The sequence below is a fragment of the Phasianus colchicus genome, chromosome 7 (assembly GCF_987193195.1).
Source record: "Phasianus colchicus chromosome 7, bPhaCol1.hap1.1, whole genome shotgun sequence".
Classification (NCBI taxonomy): domain Eukaryota; kingdom Metazoa; phylum Chordata; class Aves; order Galliformes; family Phasianidae; genus Phasianus; species Phasianus colchicus.
The window spans coordinates 18,570,553-18,588,141 of record NC_143442.1 but is presented as its reverse complement, the minus strand read 5'-3'; the positions used below and the strand labels follow the sequence as shown (position 1 = coordinate 18,588,141).

Below are 17,589 nucleotides of genomic sequence, written 5' to 3'. Positions count from 1 at the left end.
TGTGTTTATGTGACTGTGTTGGTATGCCTGGTTTTACATAGAAGTTCTGGTAGCATGTTATTTATGTCATCACGAATTCAAAAAGTAGGTGGTGTTCAAATATACTGAGGTTATCTTCTCTGGACAAATCATTCAGAATAATTGGAAGATGTACTTTTATCCTATGATTAGTAACTAAACCAGGAAACAGGTTTTTTCCTACAAAGTTGGGCTTTGCTGCTGCCTTTTTTTTTTTTTTTTTCCAGAGTTCCCTGCTCTGAAGTGCTGACAACAGATTAACATGAAACAGAACGCTGTTGAGCCTAATTATGTTATAGCTCATTGTTCTGGGGATCTATAAAACTGTTCACTCCTTTTTTACGAGGCTGTAGTCACAATGAAAGGCCATAAACAGTGCATTTTTTTCTCTGCTACAGGACTGAAGATTTTGTTAGATGAGTCTAATAAATGCCTGATCCAGCTGCATTTACACCTGGGAATGAATGTTTCTTTAATCAGTTCTTAATCCTTGGTTGATCAAGTGGGATAGAATGACAGCAAGCTAGCTTTTGATCAGCCATAAATGTCTAAAAGCTTAATTTCTTTTAAAATTATTTGCTATTTAAATGTTGACATGCTTTCCTATGCTTTAGAGGAAAGACTTTAAAGGTTAGGGTATTATAAAAACCAAAACAAAATGGAGGTTTTTTATACTTTCAAGCAGGTCACCAGCACATGGCTTATAAAACAAGGTTTTCACACAGAATCATAGAATTGATTTGGAAGGGACCCTTTAAGGTCACCTAATCCAACTGCTCTGCAGTGAACAGGGACACCTGCAGCTAAATCAGGTTGCTCAGAGTCCTATCCAACCTGACCTTGAGTGTCTCCAAAGATGGGGCATACCCCTCATCTCTGGGCAACCTGCTCCAGTGCTTCACTACAATTACTACAGAACAGGCAAACAAGCAAAACTCCCAAACTTCCTTATATCCAGTCTGAATTTCCCCTCCTTTAGTTTGAAACCATTTCCCTTTGTTCTATCACAGCAGACCCTGCTAAAAGAGTCTGTCTGCTTCTTTTTTACAGCCCTCCTTTAGATAATTAAAAGCTGCTCTCGGGTCTCCCCAGAGACTTCTCCAAGCTGAACAGCACCAGCTCTTTTACTCTGTCCTCATGGGGGAACTGTTCCATCCCTTGGATCATTCTTGTGGTCCCCCTCTGGATGTACTGCAGCAAGTCCATGTCTCTCTGATAAGGAGGACTCTGCATCTCGACGCAGTACTCCGGGTGAACTCTCGCCAGCACAGAGCTGAGGGATAAATCACCCCCCTTGCCCTGCTAGCCAGGATACGGTTGGTTTGCTGCCTCTTACCCAACTTGTCATCCAACAGTACCTTCAAGATAAAACTGTGCTCTATATTCCCCAGCTTGAATTGATAGTGGGTGCAGAGGGGATGATTATTATTATCCTCACAGGCTTTGGGAAGATCTGCATGTTTTTTAGCCTGTAGAAATCATGTGGAAAATGATCCCCTACCTTTATGTAAGTTCTACTATCTGTGATTTTAAAATAGAAATATCTCCATTAAATTCCTGTAGTACAGGTGCTCTTCTGAGACTTTTTTTTTAATCATTTTTGTTTGCATAATAAATGAGTGTATTAAAATTAGTCACAACAGACTTACAGCTGTTTCTTTTTATTTTCTTTTCCTTTTTGACTGGGTGTATAGAGCATTGGCCCAATTCTTTTTCATGTAGTCATTTTTATTTTCGTACTATCATAACATTCTTCCATTTCTGTGTTGTAGTCATGGACAGAACAGTAATTTGACAGGAATGCACTTTGGTGTCTGCTTTGATTAGCTGGCACTGCTAAACCTGCTTGTTACTTTGTTTTACCACAGGATGTGGAAGCGGGCAGTTTCGCTGTGGAAATGGTCGCTGTATTCCTGCAGACTGGAGATGCGATGGGGCTAGAGATTGCTCAGATGATACAGATGAAGCTGGTTGTCGTAAGTGAAATACCTATAAAGCAGCTTTTTGATAATATAAGAAATTCTTAGCTCTCAACATGCTCCCAGCTATACCTCTGATACAAGAATGCACTTTATACAGAGGAAAAGGGGGAGAAAAATGCTAGTTGTTGGAGATGACTGTAGAATCTGCTCAAGAGTCATATCTCTTCTCTGTTAGCTTTGGTAGTCAGGAAGTCAAGTAGTGCTTGACTTAGAAGCATGACAGCTTTTTCTTCAAAAATCCAAGTCCTTCTTGGAATGTCACTTCTTTTGGTGACTAATGGACTGGCTTCTCTGAAGATGTAGAAATGTATTGTTCTATTATTGCAGTAATCCTGAATATACAGGATACATACATACTAATACCTCCAGCATGACTTGGGCTCAGAAGCTTTGAGGATCCAGACAGTATACCTATAACACCTCAAGAAGAGTCTTTGTTAGTTGTCTGGAGTTGTTGTGTTGTCCCCAGCGTGAGCAACTCAGAGACAAAGCTGCATTCAGCCAGGCTGTAAGGTCCATACACAAAAACTCTGTTAAGCTAAATATTAAAATGAAAATTTGAAAATGAAGGAATCCCCTCATGGGCTGTTTTCAGAAACTAGCTTTCATTTTTTCTTCAGAATTCTAGTGTTCTCTGAGGTCTTGTGGGTTGGTGTGGTTGTTGGCCTGTTTATAGGTTAGGCCAGCTTTTGCCCCTCAGCTGATATGGAATGCAAAAGACTAATTTATGTTGGGTTTTTTCACGCTGGATTGTTTCTTTGCTGCTTGACTCATATAGTAATTGGAGTTTATTCGCACAGCTTGACAGACTGATTTGTTGCTTAGCGTTTATTTAGCTCCAAAATAATCATTGTTCTGGTTGAAGGATGCCTTGAACTTGCAAAACAGAATGGTCCTTTCCTATATCTTGCTGTATCAACTTAGTTTTGAACTGTGACTGAATAGAAGTGGTTGGGCTTTGAACAAAGGGTAGATTAAATTTGTATTGACTTTATGAAAGCTAACAGAAATCTGACACAGTGTTTATCACACTTAGAAGCACGGGGCTGAGTTGTTCTTCATGGAAAAAAAAGATGAAAATTAAATTTTACAGGCTTTTTTCCTTCAGTTAACTGTGCTCTCAAAATCAATGTGTTAATGTGCTGTACGTAGTGAGGTACGTGTGTCTAGTATGATAGTTCTGAATGGTCTAAAACCGGCCCATGCTTAAAACTATATTCCAAGATTATTCTTTGATACTCATGTCAGCAATAGAAAAAACAAACAAACAAAAACCCATAAATTCACATTGTGTAGTATGTGGTTGATTTTTTTCTATTTGCTTTACCTGTAATATAATCTTGTACTTCTCAGTGCTAAATCTGTGAAGTTATTTCATTTTCTGCCTTGAATGTTTAGATTATGTTGATAGTTACGCTTATGTTTCATTCCATGAGCAAAAAGTATTTCTAGTTGACTTGGCAGCTCAGCAAAAACATGATCCCAGGGAAAAAAGATGTTTAAGACCAGAGTCCTGTCTACTGGACTGTTTTGTGCTAGTGTCTTCCCAGGATTATTAACTAGGAATGGAGCAAGGAAACAGTAATGCAGCTAATTTCAAGCTTTCTTTTTCTTTTTAATACTTTTATCTCTAGTATTGTTGCTTGACTATTGAAAAGTGCAGAGTGGAGCTGGGATGACAGCAATTGGGTTGTTCTAACACTAACCTAACTTTTGTTTCGTGAATTAGTGGAGAAGGATCATAAGCTTATTTTGAAAAATCTTCCTACCAGGATCAGAGCACCTGGAGTGGAGTGAGGGCAGTTGATCGGACCTCTGTGAGCATAGCGAAGCTAGCATCACTCTGTACATAGTGAACAAAAAGAGGCTCTGCAAGAGGGTAGTTCAGAGTCTTAAGCTTTTGCTGTGACTTATCTTCCTTGGGAGCCTGTCTTTCTCCCATGAGTTGATGCAGAACAGAATATACATAAAATGTTCACTAAACTAAAATTTGCCTTCAAACATTCTTCTGGCCCACATTTATGACCCTGATCTGGCCATTTTCTATGGTTTGTCATTGTATTTCTGTGGTTTGTTCATGTATTCACTAGAAATTAGTCAATGGATACTTGAGTCTTAAGTCTCTTTATTTTTTGCTTTCTTTGAAAGTGCTTTACCAAATGTCTGTGAAATGACATTTTTATTCTTTCCTTACATTTAGCTCAACCGACTTGTGAGGGCAATCAGTTTCAGTGTCAGACTGATGGTGAGTGTATCCCACGTTCTTGGGTATGTGATGACGAGGAAGATTGTGAAGATGGATCAGATGAACATCAAGAGTGTCGTAAGTATTGAAGATCTAATGTTATTCCAATGATGGAATAATTGGAACTAAGGTTATCTGCATTTTGCTTCCCTTTTCCTCTGGGAAGGTGTCGGCCACTGGTTATGTGTTAACTAAGGAATCTGTAAACAGAAAAAGCAAAATGAGCAACAGCTCTTGGTTACTCTTGAGCTGGATCACTTTAACTTTGTTCTGCATGTACTCATTAATGATGAATGTTTTGAAAAGGCTCCATCAGCTGCCATATCCTCGTGTGGGACTTTTTATCTCTTCCCTTGGGAAACCTAGAGGATAATAAAGGGGAAAAAAAAAAATCTATCTTACTGTACTGTCTTGAGCTCATTTTCCCTAACGACACTAGTATCTGATTATCTGAGATTTTTTTGGGGAGCACTACTGACAGGATAAGGAATAGACCTCCATAAAGCAGCAGACTAGGTGTCAGCATATTGACTGGTGTTATCTTGAGACATGAGTTTAAAAGAACAGAAGTACAGATGGCAGAAGGGAAGAAAAGTTAACAGTTATTTTTCAGCTGTATCTTCATAGCTCCAATCAATTTGCCTAAGAGGAACAGAGATTGTAATTTAGCCCCAGTAGGATCAAAGTAGAATTGTACGGTTCTATGTGGTTGCCTTCCACTTTCATAGTTGTCTTGAGAATTGACATAATAATTCTTGGTCCTTTATTAGTTATGAGTATAAAGTATACCTGACTATTGAGGTCTGGTTGTATTACAGAGAAGTGCCTTATTTCCTGCTCTGCTGTTTTACATAGTGTCAGTATAGAAGAGTGCTTGTTAACATTCATTATGCTTGGGTTGTTCACTGAATAACTGACATGTACTGACAGATTTTGAGCCAGTAAACAAAATGACAGAGGAAAACTTCAAGAAGAAAGAATCAGAAATTAAATCTTTTAGGCAAAACACTTACAAGGAGGTAATTTTTAACCTAGAGGTCAGCCCTGCTGGTGGAGTGAAACAGTGACAATGCAGGCTCCAGAAGGCCTTATAGAGTTATGTCATCTGCTTGTTAAGTGTTCCTGAATCTCCCTGAGTATGCAAAGAAAAAATCATATGCTAATATTTGTGAGAAAGGTGGAGTAATTAAGAAAGAAAGAAAGTAGTTTTCCATCTTAAAAAAATCCCGATTGAAGGAAAAAAAACTTCACAAGTGTCTGTTTCTTGCAGCGGGACGGACGTGCTCAAGTCAGCAGTTTACATGTTCAAATGGACAGTGTATCCCAAGTGCATACAGGTGTGATCGAGTAAAGGACTGCACTGATGGAACAGATGAAAGAGACTGCCGTGAGTCTTTAGTTTTAGCACTTTATCTAGTTTCATCTCATCTCCCTCTGGCATTTTAATCAATTTGTAAGATTAAAGGGCTTGTTGATGGACAGGATGACCACAATATGCTTCTTGTTATTAGAGTTTCTTTGCAGATTCTTTTGTGTATTAGAGCTGATATTCTGATACAGTTTCATTATTGCAGAACTCAGATGCTGACTGCTACCATGGGGTCAAGACTTCTTGTTTGTCATTGTCTAAGAAATAATGAAGTGTTGCAGTGGAGAAGAACAACTGTGTTTAAGTGGCTCAAAGCCTTAGGAAACTCAGAGCGAATTTTGCATATTTTTTTTCATATTCTCTTTGAGTACTCTTTACAGAAATCAGTGGTAACTATAACCTGCATAGAAAGGTAGAATTTGATCCCAAATAGTTTCTTTGAGGGACTTTAACCCTTTTGTAAAGTTGCTGTTTCCCATGGAGGTGAAGCAAGGTTGGATTGTACTATATTAAGAAAGATGTTCATACTGTGCCAACAAAACAGAAACAGAGAAGTGGGTTTTTCAGTCATGAACATGGTCAGAATTGAGACTACCTGACTGTCTGGCGACAGCCTCGCTAGATATTGGCTTAGGTTGAATACTGATGAAAAGTATAGCTGGCCACTGAAAGAGGGTACATTTTTCATAGATACTTTCATCTAATAGCTGGGTTTGTAGCAGCAAGTTGTTACATTGTTGATATTAAGGAAAAGCTTGACACATTATATGACTGACATGTAACGTAAGAGCTACACTTTCAGCTAATACAAGTTCATATGCTGCTGAGAAAAAGGCTAAACTCTAAACTTTGTTGAGAAGATCTAGCTGGGCAAATAGGGGTTATGATGTAAAGAAATAGGTGAAGAAGTAGGAAACAAAATGTTAATGGTTCCACTTAGAGAAAAAGGGGCATATTCTCTGTAAGGAAAAGCCAGCATATTACATGGCCATCCAACTACTAGTATATTTTATCCCTGACTCACAAGTGGATAAAATGTTTGCTCTTTAAAGGGAAAGGTAATTTAGAAATGAATCATAGTTTGGACTAAAAGGTTGCTGAGGCAACAGGCTTGGAACTTACCATGTCATAGACCCATAGACAATTTTGAAGTCACCAATACAAATCACTAACAGCCAAGATCCAAAGTACTACATTTAATTGCTGATAGAATGTCTTCTATGGGTTGCCATTTCTCTCTTAAAGTTCAGAGAAAAATAATTTCGTAACTTAATTTAGGGAATGTATGACACAAATTATTGAAGATACTTGTTTGAAAAATGCACTAAGTGTGAATTCAAAAAGAGGAACTGCTGATATCTCTGAGAAGTCTCTGAATAGTCCTTGAATAAGGTATGGAATAGCCCTGTTATGTGATGTAATTATCTGAAATTGGTAAATTTGTAACAGACGAGGAGATTTCCAAAAGACAATACTCAGAATTCTTCCTTTGGAGCAGAAGCCACATTGATAAGTGAAAGCTGAAGTGCACATTTTATTTCATGCTTAACATTCTAAACTGAATAATTTAAAAGGCAGTTTGGAAAGAGTTCTCTAGATACCTTAACAGTGCTGCCCTACTGCTGTATCTGCCAGTAGGCCCCATGACTGTTGTGAAGGCAGCATATTTAGCCCCAGGGAGAGAAACTGCTTCGTATCATTCAACGGCTGCTACTTTGGTTTATTAGAATATGTGTTGACAGTCGCTCTAAGACAGAAGAATGACTGTGACTTGGAACATTAGAAGTAGGAGTGTTGGACTAATCTGAAGAAATGTGATGATGCTGAAAACAGGAAAATCTTGAGGACTGTAATGACAAGACCTTTCCAGGAAGGCTGGATAATTTTATTGTCTTTCTATCTTTGCAAGGCTTAATACTTTAAACAGAAGCCTTAAAACAAAATGAATTGTCTGGTGACTTTGTGATTAACTATACAGCAGGAATTAATTAGTGTTAGATTTTGCTATTCTACTTTCTTTGAAATTAACTTCTTCCACTGTTACCATCCATTTCCTTTTCTATACTATCTGATAGAAGCAAATAGAAATATCGCTATTTTGGCCTTTTCCTTAATCACTCTTTTTTCCTTATCAATTAATTTACACTGAAGAATTTCATAAATAGAAATGAAACATCTAGGAACTGTGAAAGAAAAAAACAGTTTAAAATTGATTCTGTTATTTCACAAATAATTACAGAATGTAAACTCATGTCTATTTACTCATGCTTTGCACTCAGTGATCTTTCTGGAAGCAAATTTAAATTGTAAATAAGATAAGGTTTTATTCTGAATAAATTACATCATTTAAGAAGCTAGTCAAATGCTAAATGTCACCAATATGAAGTAACTTAACAGTTAAACAAGTAATAAAACAGAACAAGGGGATTCAAAACCTTAGTCCATTTTGCTGCTAATGGGATTAACAGCAAAGGGAAACTATCCAGGCAGAGGCTGTGATAAACATCAGAACAATGTTTCAGCTATGGGTCATGTAATTAGTGCATTGAAGCTGTTTTAATTTCATAAAATGAATGCATTTCTTTTAATCTGTTGTATATGTATATCTGGCCTTTTTTCCATCTGTCTTACTATTCAACAGCTAGCAAATACTTTCATTTTGAAACTTTAAAAATGCACAGTGAAGTGGAAGACTATTTGTGGTCACAAATACTTGTTTTTAAAAGCAGCAGTACTGATACCATTTTACTGTATTAGTTACCTTTATTTCTTGCAAATAAAAATAGAATTCTGTCTCCTACCTCAGTTTTGCAGTTGAAAAATAAAAGTCCCTATCCATTTTTCTCTGTGGTGACTGACAGAACAACCTTCCTGGATGCAACTCTGGTGACTAAGCACTGTGCTGAGACCATAAGAAAGAAAGGAGGAGTCTTTTAGTGATGTATTTGTTGAAGCTGATAAGTTGAGTGTGGGCTCGGAAATTCTAGATTTCTCATTTCTAATTTGGATGTTGAATTGCTGCCATAGGTCAGCTGCCTAACCAGTTAGTTCCTGCCTCTTGTTTCCTACGCTAAATAGCTGTTGTGGTCAGCAAGTGAGGAGTTAGGTCTGGGATGGATTTGCGAAGGTGAGCAGAAATCAAGAACTGAAGAGATCATAGAAGGTATAGACCAAAGAAGAAGAAAAGGGCCATGGTAAAAGGCTAATGTTCTTGATGTTGAACAAATTATAAGTAGCAGCTACAGAATGAGGCCGAAGAAAATGTCTACACTAGGGAGAGTTCAAGTAAGGGAAGAAGCAAAACTGAAGTAAAGTGAGAAGGCAGCCAAATACTAGAATGACAGGGATCAAAATCAGGAGTTAAGGCCAGGAACAAGACTCTTGTTGGTCTGCTAGTTCTCAGAGCGTTGTTGCTGTGAACTTTACCTTGTTCGGTGTAGCTCAAAGGAGTCTTGATCTTGGGGTAAGTCCTCCTTCTGATGTCTGTATTTGCTGTAGGGCAATAATATGATCACTGTAAGGTGGTGACTCATGGCAGTCAAAAAGTTTTAGTTAATTTTGTTTTGTAAAATTTTTCAAGTGTTGCTGTGGTTTAAAAAAAACAAACACAAAGAACATCATCATCTAGAAGTAGGAAATTACCCTTCTTTTCCTTTCTCGTTCATGGAACATGGGTTGGATTTGCAGAAAGTAATTATATGTACCAACTGTGTCAGAAATGGGTGTCTGATGAACCCAATATCAGTTACTACTATTTCCTGTTTGTGTTCTTGTGTGAATGTATTTTCAGCTTGCAGATCAAAGGCATTAGTAAGTGCAAAGTAGCGTAGCTTAGCAGTTCCTATAACATACCTTTTCACGTATAGATATTAAAACATGTTACTTCAGTATATTTACAGCTTTTGCTCCTAAGCAGTTTTTGGGTCTCAGGAAGAAAAATATTTTATTTGTCATTTGTTCTGGTGTCTACTAGTTTGATCGCGTTTTGCACTGAAGAGCTGGCATATCACAGGTAGGCAGATTGTGGAGAAGTATTTTGGCTAAGAAAAAGAGATACCTCAGAAGGGGAGAGAAGAGCTCACTTTCTGCCAAGACACTGAAATGAACATAGCTGAGTTTCCCTATCTCCACAATGCTCGTATTGTCTTCTAGAAATGGTGATTACTAGGAAAAGATCTCCTCTTCAATAAGTTTTCTTTAATAAGTCAGAGGTTCTTAGAAGGAAAAGACAAATTAAACAATGTTTAGGGGGAACATTGGCTTTTCACAGTTAAGGCAGGGTGGAAAAAAAAAAAAGAGGAGCATTTTGCTGTCAGTTCCTTCACTTTTCTCTCCTAACCTCATCTTCAGTCTTATGCTGCAATCTCCTCACTCTAGTTTTGTGTAACTGTGTTCTCAGACTTAGATTCACATTAACTACTTCATTCATCTTTTTACTAAGAACCTTTTCTATCCTATTCAGCTCTTTCTAGTGCACCAGTTACTGACCTAGAAAAAAAGCTACGTGTCAAAGTCCCAGAAGATCCATCTTTTGGCTTTTTTTTTATATCTTCAGATTACTCACAGAGTTCTGACACCTTTTCCTTATACATTCTAGAGCAGAGGCAGTATGACCAGCTTCTCAACATCATTTCTTGCTCAGTTTTGTTTTTTTTTTTTTTAATCTAAATATAAGGCTATGGGATCAGATGCTCACAGAGAAATCTTAGTTTTAAAAGGAAAGTTAAGTAAAGTTAGAAAAATTCCTACTTGAGTTCTGCAACATTTTGAATTTACCTTCAAAATTTTCTTTGCTGGTGAGCTTACTGTAAAACTAAGTTGTGTAAGTACTTCAATATGGAGGGCTCTTTCTACCTTTCCCCCTGCAAGGACCTGATTCTTCTTTTCCTGTTTAGGACTTCCTGTTTGGTGATATGGAGTAGAAGACCTTGGCTCACTCATTGCTAACGTTCTTTAAATATAGGAGATAATGAGGGGAAGTTTTAAGTTCTATTCCCTATCAGCAGTAAGGACAGACAGGTTTCCAGTTCTGGACTTCCCCGTGCAAGATAGACAAGAGATTTTCAGATATTCTATTAATGTTTTGAAATTCTGTTTGTCTTCCTTTGTTCTCTTGGCACTGACAGAGTTCACCACAAGCAATGGTGTAGATGACTCTTCTGTGTTACTTCCTTAGAGACCTTAACTGGAAGCTGTGTGGATTTGTATGAAAGCACAGTGTTTTGCTCTCACAGAAGCCAGCATTTCTTACTCATTTATTCTTTCTTTGCTACTTCGGAATGGTTATCCCAACTACTGTGGGACTGTACTGAGAACGCAGATGCTGTGTTTCGAATTTCAGGAGTATGAATTGAAATATGCCTAATCTTGCAAAGACCTTTACTAACTATCTAGAGAATATTCTTAAATAACTGTTAGAGAAGACAGTATACTGAATAAATGGATTGTTTTTCAGTAGTAATGTGGCAAGTTGTGTATTCCTGCTTTGTTTTCCAGAAAATCAGAATGTTCTGGTGACAGGGTATATATGACTCATTACAGTCCAATACCCACTAAAACTGAGGGATTTCTTATTGTAGGCTATCCAAGATGTGAACAGTTATCCTGTGCAAATGGAGCATGTTTTAATGCAAGCCAACGATGTGATGGCAAAGTTGATTGCAGAGATACTTCTGATGAAGCTAATTGCAGTAAGTACCACATGCAGACAGATCCCTAAGAAATTACCTTTAAAAGAGATATAAAGTATACGATTTTAATTTTCTGACAGATTTCTTGTGTGTCTTTCTGTTCTGAAATCTCTTTCAGCGCATGGATGCACCAGTACACAGTTTCAGTGTGCTAATGGAGAGTGTATCCCACAAGCCTTTATGTGTGACCATGATGATGACTGTGGAGACAGGAGTGATGAAAATTCTTGCAGTATGAGGGTTTTTTTTTTCTCTAAACAATTTACTGAGAGTTAGTTAAAGAGCACAGAAGAAAGTTGCTTGGCCATGTGACCATCAGAAGTTTGTTGGATGTTCATATCAGTTGCATAATTGGCAATTCTCTTTCTGGGAATTTCTTGCTCATTCCTATATCATGGCCTGATATCCCAGGATTTTACATCTCCAACAAGCATCATGGCTGTAGAGCTGTCAAATGTCTGATCTGTATATTTACGGAGTTCCCCAGTCATTCTAGGATCTGAGTTACTTTTTTTTCTCCTGTGCTTTTGGAAAGCCACATGTTGTTATTTAGTTTCTGTATTCTACTATGAACTTAACACTAGCACAATTTTTTTTGAATCCTCCCCACCCCCTCTGATATTTCTCTAATACCTATTTGGTAGTGTTTGTCCTTTGAAGACCCACAGATATTTATGAACTCGTAGCAGGGAAAGCTTACCAACCGTGGAGAGCTTTAGGCATAAACGTTCATGGAGTATTTTTATTCTTTTCTCTGAATACAAGTATCTTTATCTCTAATGTCTTGAGTAGCATCTCCTTTTTAAATCAACATTCAAAAATATTGATAACAAGATGTTGTTCATCTTGTTGCAAAATTCATTGAGAAATTCAGCATTTCTTCTCATTTCTGTTAAAAACAAAACAAGAAAAAACCCTAGCACTCTAGTATTTTAAAATAATCAGCAAACCAGAACAAAACAGCACTATTTACAATATATGTAAGTTGTGGAACTAGCTCAATTTCACAGGTGTAAATGACAGTTTATCTACCAGACAGGACTTATATTGCTAACCTTTTTATCACTCAGAGTAGTTTGATTTACTGGTGTTTCTTTCCTTAGCTTATGCAACTTGCAGAGGCAACTTCTTCACTTGTCCAAGTGGCCGCTGCATTCATCAGAGCTGGATATGTGATGGAGATGATGATTGTGAAGATAATGAAGATGAAAGAGGATGTGGTATGTAGTAATGCTTATTTCCAACCATGAGATTTTCAGAGGAAGACCTCACCAAGCTACTTTTTTGGAGTTTTGACCTATCAGGATGTTTTGAATCCATTTTCATTCTGTGAAAAACTTAGAATTCCATCTTTACATCCTTTTTTTTTTTTTTAAACTTGTACAACCTTTAGGACTTTGTTGTATATGTGAGAGTTACTGCTGTGATACAAAATATGGTGCAAACTAAATTTAGCATATAGCAAGAGTAGTTTATGCTTGCTTGACTATTGAAGTTGGTGTTTTGTTGACTACCATAGTCAAACTGTAAGTTCTCACAAAGAGTTTTAAAATGTAAACTTAATAATGAGGAGTGTAGGTGCTTTGAGCATCTTTTAGGGAAGAGATTTTTAAGTGCATTTGAAACATACCCCTCAATTATACTTGCTTCTCTTTTCCACAGAAAGTAATTATCACGAATGCTACCCAGGAGAGTGGGCCTGCCCTGAGTCAGGACATTGCATTCCAATTGGGAAAGTGTGTGATGGAACTGCAGACTGCCCTGCAGGAGAAGATGAAACAAACATCACGGCAGGCAGACATTGCAGTGTGTATTAGAATCAAAGTATATACAGAACAGCAGAAACATCAGAATAGATATATTTTTACATTCACATTTTATATATTAAACAGCACAGAAATTTTGGAATCTATTTTGTTAGCACTGTATTGATTGGGTGGTCTAAAAAGGACATATGTGAAGTTTCATAGGTGGGGATTTTAATTCCCTCTTCATATCCTGAAATGCATTCAGGAAGGCATGGAAAAGTGTGCTATATGCCGTTTTAGATTAAATATCTGTGTTTTTCCCTTTTTATAAGCAAGAAGGATCACTGAGTAATGATTGGAACACAGGACTGAAGCAATGTATTCTGAGCCGTGGTTAAGTCATTTGGATTAGGGTTTTCAAAAATATCTTTTCACCTGGAGTATTTGGTTCATCAGTTGGTGTTGTTACTGGGTTTTGTCTCTTGGAAACAATGAGCTTGCATAGGTTTTCTATTAATTTCACTCTTACGAACATTGATTCCCTCTGAGATTCAGGATCCAGGGTGTTTTACGTTTTCAATTTCCTCATCATATTAATAAAATCCAATACCTTTTGGAATATGAGGACAGGAAAAAAAAATAGAGACTTCAAATGTTGTCATAGAATAGTACCTCTTGCTTTGCTGCATGATGTAGTTGTAACATGGATAGTCTTCTTAATATAATGCAGTGGGTTATTTTTTCAGCATAAAACAGCAAATGTTTTATGGAACTTTAGGCGTCTTTTCTTATGTATACTTGTTTTAAGAAGCTGTTTCTGAAATTGGAGACTCATCATAGAAAAGGCTATAGCATTGTAAACTGTCAGTAGGGCAGAACTTTTCTGCCAATAATAGCTGTAATTGTATTTCTGAACTATTTCATTTCCTTTTTAGACATATCTCACTGTGCTGCTCTGAGCTGCCAGTATCGCTGTCATTCTTCTCCTTCAGGAGGGATGTGTTATTGCCCTGCGGGATATACAATAAGTAGTAATGACAGTCGTACTTGTATTGGTAAGTGAAATGAAATCATTGCAGATACTTAGTACCTTTTTGTAGCTCATTAGGAAAGCCTGGATTCCGGGAAGCTGAGTTTAAAGAGGATGGATATCCTGGCAAATAGAAAAACCTCTGAAGTTAGCAAAAGAATAAATAACTCAGTGCAACAGTTGCATGGTGACAAAGAAACAAACCAGAGAGATATCGTAAAGATCTAATTCACTAAGACATAGTGAGAGCTTGATAATGTTTAAGAGGATTTACTCTTGGGTGTCTGTTTTATTATCAAATTGTGTTAGAAGTCTTTTAGTGATTAGCTGAGGAGAGTTTTTCCAGAGGTGTGTGGTGTTGTATGCCTAGAAAATCAGGTAATGAAGTTGAAGGGTTTTTGAAAGTGACAGTGAAAGTGAGATAAGAACACAGTAGATCATTGTAATTTAAAATGGAAAGAGTGCTATGTGTTTGTGCTATTGAGTGGCTGTAACTCCTATGACATATCAGTATATGTATTTACATGAAAATAAGGAATTTTTGCAAGAACATAAAGGAATTATTTTGGTGCTACACTTATCTTCTGTACCTGCTGTAAATTGGAAATATAAGCTGCTGGTGGTATATATGATTTATGTCAGTAAATGGAAATGCAGTAACTTTAGGATCATGATGCTTAGCCTAGTCGTATATACTTAACCAGATTATTTTATAAGCTTTAAACTCAAGCTATGGTTCTTGTGCTATTAAAAGTATTCTGAGCACTCAGTTTCTCATGAGATTTTTGTACTACCAATAATACTCTGTAACCTAGGGATGTATCAGCTGCAGAGGCAGCAGGTTTGCTCTTAGTAGAATGGAGAAATCAATGCAATGTCTCCAGATAAAAAATTTACTCTTTACTTTCGCTCTTATGTGGAAAATATATGAAGGACATGTTTGCAAACCTGGTGTAGTTTCAGTGAGTCTTTTGTTGTTCTACTTGACTGCTCTGTAAACTTAGCTGTCTGACTGTAGCTTAGAAATTTTAATCAGTGTATTTCAGTTTGCAGAGATGTAGTCGTGTGTGTAGTGGGAGAAACAGTTGTCATGGGGGAAGAGCCATAGTCATTAGTATATAATTCCAGATCTTAGTTTAAATCAATATAACTGGTTTATGGCCAAAATAATTGAACTGTAATTTTTTATTTGTTTCCATTTGCTTCTGGCTCACTGTAGACTGATGATTTTAACACATGGAAGCTGGAAAGCTATTGACAACATTTTTTCAGTACCAAAATGTAGGAATTTGTAGGAAATACTTCACTTTTACTTACATATCAACAAATGTTTAAAAATACAAGTTCCAGTAGGAAGAATATTTGAGATTTAATTTTCTCCCTTTATTTATTCGTTTTTGGCCTAATGGTGGAATTCTAGCACTATAATGTACAGGTGCTGCTCATAGGTTTACAAGTGAAGGGGGTCTGGCTTTTAATGTCTCAAAACTATTTGTTAAGTAGTATTAGAAATCTTCTGAACTTTAGATAATGACAAATAAAATAAGATATTTAGGAAGTTACGTAGATATTTTACAGTTTTGGAAGTAAAAGATTTTGCAGCAATCTAGTAATTGCTTTTAGAGCACATCTTGATGCTATTTTACATGACAAAAACTTCTTTGTTCTTTTTACTGTTTGGTTCTGGTGCGCATCCACCTCTTAATTGGAAATTGGACACCTGTGCTAGCAAGTGTCTGACCTTATAAATATTGCCTTATTAGCTTGAGCTCAGTACTACACTAACATTAAGATGCAACTTGCCTTCAGAGTAGGCTTAAATCCGTCCAGGTGTGCATGTGTGTACATAATGTACTTGCATCTGTTTCAGCAAGAATACTGTTTAGACATACTCTGTGTTGTGGAAAGTACACAGTGTCATCCCTTCACTTCCAGTGATTTTTCCTCTTTGCCTGGCAGTTTGTTTTTTATTGGGTAGATCAGTAGGTAGCAAACTCCAGTTTTTTTCTTATCTAGAAGTAGAATACTGAAGATTTGTGAAAAAAAACGTACAAAATCTCCTTCTTCCATGCCACCATTTTGCAAACAAACAAAAAGCAAGTAGAGAGGGCAAACTTGAAGCTTCCCAAGTATGATGACATCCCTCTGATACGTAACTTTTTTTTTTATAATTACTCCTCATTCACTTAACAGATTTTGATGACTGCAAAATGTGGGGTGTCTGTGACCAGCTGTGTGAAGATCGTGTGGGACATCACCAGTGCCACTGCGTGGAAGGTTATTTTCTAGAGCATCATCGACACTGTAGAGCCAACACTTCAGGTTAGTATGTAGCAGTGCAAGAATCTCTTGCTTTTGTTGGACTAACAGAGCTTAAAATGGGTCAGTCTGCAAAACATCACATGAAAATCTGATTTTAACTTTGAACAATTTTAAGGTTGAGACAGCATTCAGAACATCATCAGAAATCAACAAGAGACCGTGCTTGCTGGCACCTGTAGGCTTGTGGAGCTGGCTGCCTCTTCTGAGGAGATGAGAGAATAAAGAAGGTGAAGAGAACAGTCCATGAAAAACTAGGGAAAATGGCCTGCCTGCTAGAATTAAAGAATATCTTAATCCCATCAGGCAGAAAAATCTAGAGAGAGTTTATACTTTGATTAAAGGAGATAGAAAAATAGAAAAAAATCTTTAGGGTTTATGACACATGGAAGTTTTGTGAAAGTTTTACCTGACTGATTTGCTCCAAGGCTGAAAACAAGGGCAAATCAAAGCAGGTAAGTAGTCACATAGAACCACTTACACAGGCTGTAGCCTGAGTATCTATTTAAACCTTTGTGTCTGCTGTGTATGACCTGTATGAATATATTTCAGTGACCTTTTTCAGGTAGCTTGATCACAGAATAGTCATATATTTATCACCTCTGCTTTCAGCTGGTGTTGCATCAATTATTTTTTCCAATGGCCGTGATTTACTGATTGGAGATCTTCATGGAAGAAATTTTCGTACTCTGGTACAGTCGCAGAATCGTGGAGTTGCAGTTGGTGTGGACTTCCACTTCTACCTGCATAGGATCTTTTGGACTGATACAGTGCAAGATAAGGTGAGTAGAAATTACAAGAAGAATAAATTTTTGTGTATGTGGAAGTAGAGAACAGCCAGGGGCAGAATGTGTTGATAGGCTTTCATTTTTGAGAGCAAAATTTGGCTGTACTTTTGTTTTCTGACAAAAAAGCTCCTTGAAAAGTTTTATGTTAATGACTGCATTTTTCAAGCTATACTATTACATTTGACATATTAAACAAAGAATCCTATTGTATGGGAATATCTTGAGCAACTTTTAATTTTATTTGAGACGGAGTCCAAAAAACTAATTAAGAGAAATAGTAGACATTCTTTCAAAACTGAACAAAATTTTCTTGGTAATTTTTTGAAACAAGATCATTTTAAATGTAAAAGCTTTGTGCCTTCCAAGATGATAAAAATCAAAGTTCTTCATATGCTTCAAA

General features: G+C 37.0%; 1 protein-coding gene across 7 annotated transcripts in view; it reads left to right on the top strand.

The window, feature by feature from the left end:
* Positions 1-17,589, top strand: part of LRP2 (LDL receptor related protein 2) — a 118,497-nt gene that overhangs the window by 24,892 nt on the left and 76,016 nt on the right. For all 7 annotated transcript variants that reach the window (XM_090143974.1, XM_090143977.1, XM_090143976.1 and 4 more), the window contains 10 exons: positions 1,887-1,994; positions 4,201-4,323; positions 5,516-5,632; positions 11,194-11,304; positions 11,423-11,536; positions 12,408-12,524; positions 12,967-13,110; positions 13,988-14,107; positions 16,276-16,404; positions 17,014-17,183. In XM_090143974.1, coding sequence (XP_090000100.1) covers positions 1,887-1,994; positions 4,201-4,323; positions 5,516-5,632; positions 11,194-11,304; positions 11,423-11,536; positions 12,408-12,524; positions 12,967-13,110; positions 13,988-14,107; positions 16,276-16,404; positions 17,014-17,183 — 1,253 coding nt within the window. The remainder of the gene's footprint in view (positions 1-1,886; positions 1,995-4,200; positions 4,324-5,515; positions 5,633-11,193; positions 11,305-11,422; positions 11,537-12,407; positions 12,525-12,966; positions 13,111-13,987; positions 14,108-16,275; positions 16,405-17,013; positions 17,184-17,589) is intronic.